The sequence below is a fragment of the Larus michahellis genome, chromosome 3, assembly GCF_964199755.1.
Source record: "Larus michahellis chromosome 3, bLarMic1.1, whole genome shotgun sequence".
Lineage (NCBI taxonomy): Eukaryota > Metazoa > Chordata > Aves > Charadriiformes > Laridae > Larus > Larus michahellis.
This window is the reverse complement of record NC_133898.1, coordinates 70,592,939-70,602,449: the sequence shown is the minus strand read 5'-3', so window position 1 is coordinate 70,602,449 and position 9,511 is coordinate 70,592,939. Positions and strand designations below refer to the sequence as shown.

The 9,511-nt window shown below is 44.6% G+C and overlaps 1 protein-coding gene across 1 annotated transcript in view; it reads left to right on the top strand.

The window, feature by feature from the left end:
- The first annotated feature begins 275 nt into the window (after positions 1-275).
- ENPP1 (ectonucleotide pyrophosphatase/phosphodiesterase 1) overlaps positions 276-9,511 on the top strand; it is a 59,285-nt gene continuing 50,049 nt past the window's right edge. The window contains exon 1 of the mRNA XM_074580701.1: positions 276-530. Within this exon, the coding sequence (XP_074436802.1) occupies positions 342-530 (189 nt within the window). The 5' untranslated portion in view covers positions 276-341. The remainder of the gene's footprint in view (positions 531-9,511) is intronic.

Here is a 9,511-nt window from a genome sequence, read left to right as displayed (position 1 = left end):
TCTCCGCGCTCCCTTCGCCGGCGCGGCCCGGCGCCCTCCCCCGGCCGCTATTTCGGAGCGCCGCGGTGCCAAGGCGAGCGGCCCCGCCGGCCCCGGGCCCCGCTGCCCTGCCCCCGGGGAGGGGAGGCCGCGGCCCGCCCTCACCTGCAGGAAGGGGGCGGGAAGTGGGGGGCGGCCGGGCGGGGAGGGGAGGCGGGGAAGAGGCCGCTCCCCACTCCGGGCCGCGGCCGGCGGGGGTGCCGGAGGGGGAGCGGGGCCGCCGGGCCGGTCGGGGCGGGGCCGGGCCGCCACGCTATGAATAGCCGCGGCGGCGGCGGGCAGAGGGCAGAGCGGCGGGGACCATGCAGGGGAACGGGCAGCAAGCAGCGGGGAAGGGCCATGAGGACCACCTCGGCGGGGCAGGGGCGGCCGACGGCGGGCTGCAGGCTGCGGCCGTGCCCATGCTGCCGGCCATGGAGGTGGCCGAGGAGCCGGAGAAAGCTCCGGGCGGCAAGAGCAAGGACCCCAACACCTACAAAGTGCTCTCCCTGGTAAGGGCCGGGGCGCCGCCTGCGGCGGCCGCGGGGCGGGCGGCTTTCCCCGCGGCTCAGCTCGCCGGCGGGTTGCTGAGGGCAGGTGTTTTCGCCCCACGGGGCTGGGGACGGACAAGCCTCTCCCCGGCCCCTCGGGGACGGGACAGAAGCCCGTGGTGGGGCTTTCGGAGCCTCCCGAGGATAGGATCCGTCCCGCCGGTCTGGAGCGGCGTCGGGAGGTGGGAAAGCGCCCTGAGCACCGGCGGTTCCTCGGGATGCCCCGGGCAGCGGTGCCGCGGGATCCCGGCGCCATCCTTCCCGCCTCCGGAGTGGGCAGCGGGCCTGCGCCGACGGTATGGCTTATAGGCGGCAACCTGCCTGAAAGGGGGGTGCTCGTCATTTTTACTCTCTTGACAGCGCTCAGAGTTGAATCGACTCGATTCTTTTGTAGTGTTAATGGTTGTCCCATCTCCCATCGTGTGGTTTTAGCTGTTTGGTACAGGGGACGCACCAGCAAAGACAAAAACAGGTTAAAGCAGGACAATATTGCAGGAAAATCTAAAAAGAGTTCAAGAGCTGAAAGGACAGAGGAAGTATAAAAACTTTCTTTTCATTGAATTTGAAGTACTCTGGATTGAAAGTTTGTCTTCAAGTGCTGCTTGGAGCAGCATTCAGCCCTCGTTCAGAGGCCCCAGTGGCCAAAGCCATTGTTAGCAGGTAGGTCACTTTCCAGTTTTAGCCACGCTGCTGTATTATAATTATCCTCCCTGTAGAGATGTGAAAATTAAGGCTTTCCAGACTGCCTGGAGTAATCGTTATGAGACTAAAATCATTATCAAGGTGAAAGAACTGCAGCATTCTTGAAAGGAACCTTCAGTGGAACTGCAGCAGACTTTATTACATAAGTGTATTTATATATCCGCGGTGTAGTCGTCTTCCAGTGCATTAAAGCATAGGGATCAAGATGCCTTTCCAAATTTACCTGTGCTTTGTTATCTGGTTACTGTTTCAAACGAACCATCCACCATATCATAGTGACTACATGTTGGTTGTACTTTTCTGACATAAAGGGTGGTAAGCTGCATTTCCAAGTTTGTCAGAACATTATAAGAAAAATATCAAAATTCATGTAAGGGTCTAAGGTAGTTTCCATGTGGAAGTCTCTTTGGCAACTGTTCTGAGGGAAAGTCCTCTTAAATAAACGTAGCAGTTTGTAGCTTGTTTCATTACTTTGTTGTCTCCTGGGGAGGTTAGGTTGTGCCATAAAAGCCTTTGCAGTTGGATGGTGAAAACAGCTCAGCTTTTTTCAGGCTTAGAAATATGTAGCAATTGTGAAAAATAATCATATACTGTCCAAAACCTTGTATTGTTGCTCTGAGCTTTTTAGGCTCTAATACAACAAAATGATGAGAGATACATGGCCACTCAAAGACAAGTTGAGCAGAAGTGAAAATGTTTGCAGGTACTTACTCTTCTGAATTAAGTCCTTATTTTCCAAACCATAGCTCTTCCCTGAGAACTGGCAAAACAGTCATCCTGTGCCAACTGAAGTGTCAAAGTGAAATATATGTCATCTATATCAAAATAATTTAAAGCCTCTAAACGTAAATGACCGTGCAGTATTGTTTTTAGCTATTGTAGACACTGGGATGATTTAGAATATTCAGGGAGAACTTGAAAAGCTTTCTAAATACTGCAGGTGATACTGGATTGAGTAAAACAAGTATATGTTTAACCTAAACGCCATGTCAGAAAGTGGAAAACTGGAGTTGGAAATGCAAGTTCTTTCTCACAAGCCAGTGCATTTACAATGCATTGATGGTATCATTCTGATGTAAGAAAGATGTGAGTAGACTTATCTGCTTGGTGTTTTGGGTTGGGCAATGTGAAACTACAAAAGTGACTAGACATAGGTAGGCTCCCTTTGCCTGCATTTACCCTAGTTGTATGCGGCGTTGCTTCCTTTGAGTAGATTAAAAAAATCTGGTTTCAGGTAAGTTTATGTTGCATTTCTTGTAGAAACTTATGAGTGCATTTCTGGTGATTAGAAAATACTTGAATTAAGTTTTTTCATTTTTCTGGAAAGCACAGACTTGCTTGCATTCCCTTCTTCCTATCTGTGTGCCTGACACCCATTGAAGTCTGTACTGTTTGTGAATAAAACCTCGGTGTTTCCAGCTTCCGTCTATGAGCCAGCCAGAGGAACTGCAGAGTTTCCATGTTCAAAAAGTTGTATCATGCGAACTCTACCCATGGGTTTTGTTGGTTGCTCCAGAAGCCTTTGTGTTGCATGGCAGTACTTAGCTGTTAACTGAATATATGTTGGTTTAGGGAGGGTGTAGGTAGTTAAGGAAGCAGTATAGAGTCACCTCCACTTCTAGCAGTGTTTGCTGTGGCAGAATTTATTTTAAGTTTGGCTGTAGATTTTCATACCATGCAGGTTGCTCTTCTGCTGCTCCTGCACAACAAGGATTCCACAAGTGGTGGGCCAGGCCCACAGGGATTTACTAACCCATGGTACTTCCCTAAGGCAACGGAATGAAAACATCCAGCAAGAGATGGTGATCCTTTTATCCATTTATGTAACTTCTGTGCACACCTTTTCATTTACTGTCTTGCCGATTTTCTGAGCTTGTACCTTTGTCCCTCAAAGCCCAACGAGCTGTCTCCTGCTTGTAGTCCCTCCAGGCTCCCCCGCTGCTGCTGTGACTGAGCAGCATGCTCCTGGCCAGCAGCACTGTAACTCTTCCTTAGCTTGGAGGCTTTCTATTCCAGCTTGCCAGTGACTCTCGGGCATTGCATTTTGGTCTGATTCACTCATTCCATTAAAACAAAAATTTCCATGCAATTATAGCAGTCGAAACGTTGAGGTGAAAAAAAAGTAACAAAATAGACAGTGTTTCTTTTCAACAGTTTCAGACTTTCTTTGTCAGAACTGGAAAACTCATTTAAACTGGCACTTTTGTTAGAAAATTTCTTAAGGAGTTTTTGCAATTTGAGAATTCCTGATTGGAAAAAAATTATCAAAAAATTCCAGGTAAGGTCCAGACTGAGACATTGAATGGGTGCTAGTCTCTTCTAAAGGGTAACTCAAGCATTTCAGAGTCCATAAAGATAATAAATTGTGAAGTTTTAAAAAAATGCTGCAGCAATACATCTAAAAATATTTTGTAAGTCTGGAATTATTTTTTTCTTGTACCCTTTTCATTGAGTCTTTTTTTAAGACTAGTGTTTCATGCATGTGCCAAACACTAAATGGTCTTCTGAAATTTTGTTTTATTCAATTGGCTTTTGCAATTACCTGAGAAGGTAGCTAGAGCTTGTATAATACCTGTGAATTAAAACAGGTTTACTTAAAAAATTAGGACAGCGTAACTCCTGGTGTGTTCTCCCAGAAAGCTGCTCTGTGTCTTACAGCTGGTGCAGATGCAGTGAGAAGCAATCCAGGATATGTGGTTGCACTCCTGTAGGTTTGGTTACTTTTTCTTTTGGGTGGTTAATGAGCCCTTTATCAGCCTTGAGGATCAGATTAAGGAAGTGGGTGAGAAGAGGGCTTGTAACCATCAACGAAATCAAGCCAGCGATGCATACTATGATAAAGATAGCATCCTTGGGGGCCTCTGCACTTATCTCGGTTGTCTATTTATCTAGCGTTGCAAGTTAAGTGTGCTGGGCTGTATCCAGGGTCTGGTAAATCAAGAGACATTTTTTTCCTTTCCCTGTACTCAGCACTTGTTAGTTCCGACCTGGAATACTGTGTCCAGGCTGGGGCCTTCCAGCACAGGAAACATCAATTCAATTGGAGCAAGTTCAGCAAAGTGCCACCAAGGTGATCTGGAGCTCTTCTCCTGTGAGGAGAGGCTGAGGGACCTGGGCTTGTTCAGCCTGGGGAAGAGATGGGTTGCCTGAGGAACACTTAACAGCAGCCTTCCCATACCTCCGAGGATGTCATCAAGAAGAGGGAACCAGGCTTTGTACTGTTGTGCACAGTGGGAGAATGAGATCATGGCAATAAACAGAAACAAGAGAGTTTCTTATTGGATAATAGAGTAGGGGGGAAATCACTAGAGGGATAAAGTGTTGGAACAGAGAGGTTGTGTTGTCTCCACCCTTGGAAGTTTTCAAGATTCAACAGGAGAAAGCCCTGAGCAGCCAGGTCTGAATACAGCTTTGATGCAGCTTTGAGGTCCCTTCTAGCATTATGATTCTATAAATCTGTTTCCAGTAGTCCACTGATCTCTATATAAAGTTTAGTGTGTAAGATCTGAATCATAAACCCCCATAAATCATAGTGAGACAGTCGCAGCCCAAGGGAGAATATCTCTTGTCAATTAATAGCTGGCATTGCTACAGTCAGGAGAGAATCTAACTATAGAAGAGACATCTGTTGGCTATCAAGATATTTTATATGGAATCATAGAATAGTTTATGTTGGAAAAGACCTTTAAGATCATCTGGTCCAACCATTAACCCGGTACTGCCAAGTCCACTGCTAAAACCTGTCCCTAAGCACCACATTTACCCTTCTTTTAAGTACCGTAAGGGGTGGCGATTCAACCACTTCCCTGGGCAGCTGGTTCCAATGCTTGATAACCCTTTCAGTGAAGAAATTTTTCCTAATATCCAATCTAAGCCTCCCCTGGCATGACTTGAGGCTGTTACCTCTTGTCTTATCACTCGTAACTTGGGAGAAGAGACCGGCCAGCACCTCTCTCCAACCTCTTTTCAGGTAGTTGTAGAGAGTGATAAGGTCTCCCCTCACTTTTGACTGGCCACCAACTGGATGTAGCTCCATTCACCACCACTATTTAGGCCTGGCCATCCAGCCAGTTTTTCATCCAGCGGAGTAGGTCCCTTCAAGCCATGAGCAGCCAATTTCTCCAGGAGAATGCTGTGGGAAACTGTGTCAAAGGCTTTACTGAAGTCTAGGTAGACAACATCCACAGCCTTTTTCTCATCTACTAAGCGGTCATAGAAGGAGATCGGATTAGTCAAGCAGAACCTGACTTCCAGTCAACTGGGACCTCCCCAGTCAGCCAGGACTGCTGATAAATGATAGGAAAAGGCTTGCTGAGCACTTCTGCCAGCTCCCTCAGTACCTTTGGGTGGAATCCCATCCCATAGACTTGTGTAGTAGGTCGCTAACCATTTCCCCTTGGATTAAGGGGGCTTCATTTTGCTCCCTATCCCTGTCTTCCTGCTCAGGGGGCTGGGTACTCTGGGAACAACTGGTCTTGAGAGTCAAGAAAGAGACTGGTCTTAAGAATCCTGAAAGCTTTTCACCACTTTCCTCCAAAATAACCCATAGCTGCTGACTTTCTGCTCAACAGGGAAAGATGGGTGTGCTGTGTCAGGATTTTGGAGACAGCTGTAGGTTTGTTTGGTTCTTTATTTGGTTTGTTTTTTCTTCAGTTTATTTTTTCTTCCCCCATAGAGATGAAGGTGTGGAAACAACCTTTTCTTATGTAGGTGTCTGGAAGATTGCATGCCTGTTTTGTTGTTTTAATGCTCATGGTTTTCTTCCTAAATATGTTTGAGGATGCCCAAACCTTTGTATAGATTAGTACATTTTTGGAATAATGCATTTCTATATTCTTTCTCTGGAAAAGATGCAAAATACCTATTGAATTATTTTATTTAATATACTTGTCAACTTAATCTTTCTTCTATATCTGCTGTTGGAGAAGGAAAGATGGGGAGCGGTTAGTGAGAGAGCCGGTGGGAAAAGAGTTAGACTTGTTGAGAACTAGTGTGTTGGCCCTGATCCTTCAAAGGCTTGTTCTGCTCTCAGGTTCGGGCTTCTGAGAAGTGTGTGAGATCACTGGGTGAACTCCTCTGTCTTCTGCTGTGTTGCTGCAATGTGGTCTTGATTCCTGGAGGAAGGACTGCATAGAAAGCTGGTTCCAAACTCACGGATTTTTCACTTTCTGCTCATCATGCAGGCTTGGGAATTAACATAACTCATGTGAGAAGAGGAAAGACAATGACAGGAAAGTGTTCATGCCCAAAACTTGTGATTTGGAACATGGTTATTGTCCTCAGCTGACTTCGGTGTGGGTATCAGTCAGTCCTTAAGCACTGGATTCAAGGACACTGTACTTTGTACCTGAGTTTGGGAGGCCTAGGTGCCACGTTCAGTCTTTCCTCTAATCTTTTCTGGCCCACAGCAAATCATCCCAGTTCAGTCTTTTTTGTACTGTAGTGCTTTATGTGCCTTGCCTATTTTTTCCTTTTTCAGTAAGTAAAAGTAGTCCTTGCTGAAATTACTTCCTTCTGCAAGAGGGTTGGATTGAGCTTAGATGGGACTTTTGTGTTCCAAGAAACTCAACACAGCTTTAACAGTAATATTAAAGTAGCTAACTGGTAGGCGATATAATTTTTTTAGCATCAAACATCCTTTGGTGAAATATGAAGTAAAAAATGACAATGAGAGGATGGCCGTAGTTTAAATAGACTTTGAAGAGCTTGTGATTCAGAAATATTGAAGCAGTTCTTGACCGGTCTCCAGTATTTCAATATTTTGTAGGAAACTCTATTCCAATGTTTGGAAATGTTGCGTTTTACAGTGTCTTGCCTGTCTTCCATCAACATTACAGCTGTCCAGCTCCAATGGTGGCTTGTTTTGAATTCTGAAGACAAAGTAAAAACTCATGTTTGACAGAAGATGGGTTTTTTTTTTTTGCATTTGCTGCTGATATTGCTTAAAGGCATCTAATTACAATACAACTATAACTATAAATAAATATAATAAATATGTTGTTATTCAACTTAATCTATCGAAAGGAAAATTGGGTTTTGGTTAATTTTAAGATCATTATAACTTTTAATGTTTCTCTTCAGTCAACTTACTTTTCAGGAAAGACTTTGCAAATAATTCTTGTTATACACCCAACAAAAAAAATTCCACTTATATAAAAATCCTCACCAAGGGAGAGTAGGGACTGCCTTTGTTTATAATTGTACTTGAAACTCATTTTAAATTCTATTGCCAAACTAGGCTGACTTTGGGTGCATCTGTGCAGCAGTCTAAGGTGTGATTGCGACTTTGCTAAGCACACTTCAGCTCTCTTTAAGCTGGGTAGTTTAGGTATTGCTTTCAGCATAGAAAAAACAACGTGGAGTTTAGGACAGGCTGCAAGATACTCTCTTATGTAGCTGAGCTGGAGGATTTAAGCCATGTGGGAGGTTTCAGTCACCCCTCAGTGCAGTGTGTGAATGCTTCTGGGTTCCTGGACTCCAGCTGGAGAGCAGAGCTTGGAGCAGGCTGAAGTACACCCAGCTGTGAGACTTGGGGGCTTCTGTCAACACTGATGGCTGGTTGCCTGCCTGAAAACATACACATTGTGCCTAGGAATTTGAGTGTAGACTATCTGCTGATAGATGACGCTGTAGTGAGCTAGGATCAGCCATTTGGTCTATTCAGGCAAAACAAATGAGTGACTGGGGTTGTGATTGGTGTCATGTGTGCTCAGATTTCCTGCTTCAGCATTCAGAGCTCTGACTTAATCCATGCCTTAGGGTTTTCCTTACCTTTCTTTAATTTTGTGGTAATAGTCTTTGTCTACCTGTCAGGCATCGGATGAGGGCAGGTCCTGCTGAAAGAGAAGGTAAAACTATCCAGATGTGTCAACAAGGCAGACATGGGCAGTGGCCTCATTGAAAAGGGATACTCTCACCATACCTGAGCAAGGCAGGTTTGGAGATGCTAACCAGGTTCAGCTGATAGTCTAGATTGCCAGATGAGTACATAGTGATGAGGCAGGTCCAAGGTCAAGGAAGGAAGTAAAGCCTGTGAGTTAGGGTCAAGGTCAATAGAGTGCCTGGCTAAGATGGACACGACTGCAGTGTGTCTGCAGGGGACAGAGGCAAGAGATGGCTAAAACAAGGTGGTGGGTGACTCTGCTGAGGCTTCTTCCAGCTTTTTGTTGAAGAGCTGTCTTGAAGGCTGGTTGAGGTTTCCCAAACAGTGCTCTAAACAGCTGAAACAGTATGGTAGAGTATGGCCCCAAGGACATGTACGGCCCCAAGCACAGGCAGCCAAACTCCTGGGAGGGGAGGGAGTGTGCTCTTGGTCTGAACACCACCTCCATGTGGTTCTGCAAGGCTCTCGGATACTAAAATAATAAGGAACGCATTAATAGTTTGAATGGATAGATTTTCTGTAGAGATAATTATTAACTTGGATTCATAACAACTTAGTTACTGTACTAAAACTGTTAGATTGCAGGCAAGGCCAAAGATATAAAAATTATGCAAGGCTTCCTTCCAACTCCTGTTCTTTAAAATTTTTCCTTGGCATTCTTTCACTAATATCAGTAGAATTACACAAGGAGTGAATTGTTCTGATTTGACTGCCCATGGAAGCTACGTTTTTGTTGCTTTCAGCTGAAAGGATAACTGGAGCAAATTAAAGGCTTTCAAAACATGAAAGGTATGAAAAGTTTCTCACCTTGGAGCTGGTGATAGAAATTAATACATTGGCAAACATCACTGTGACCATATGCTATGGGCAGTGGATGAATACTTGTTTTAAAGAATGTTCTTTCTGACAGAATTTGGAAGTGTTCTGCATCGTAGTGGTGTTCTTTTTGAATGAAACAGTAATATGTATGACTATCAGAGAACTTATTTTATAATGATCAATATTGTAATGCTATTTTGAAAATAGGGCAGGAAGTAAACCAACTTAAAATTATTTTTTGCTTTCCAGTGCAGAAAGTATATTTTTCTTTTCTGCACAGGTGTTGCACAGGTCAGCTGTATAAAAAGTTTCCTTTAAGCATACTTGTAAGACAGCAGTGAATTTTATTGTAAACAGGATTTGGTGGAGGGCAAAGGAAAGTAGTGTAAGTGAAGAATTTTGGTAAATAAGCTATTGTTTAACTGTTGAACACTGCATAAGTTAGCTAAGGAGAAAAGGGAAGTAATGAGAAAAGATGAAATATTTGCATTTCTGAAGAAACTCAAGTCAGCATGAACCTTGTCCCAATTCTGCTGTG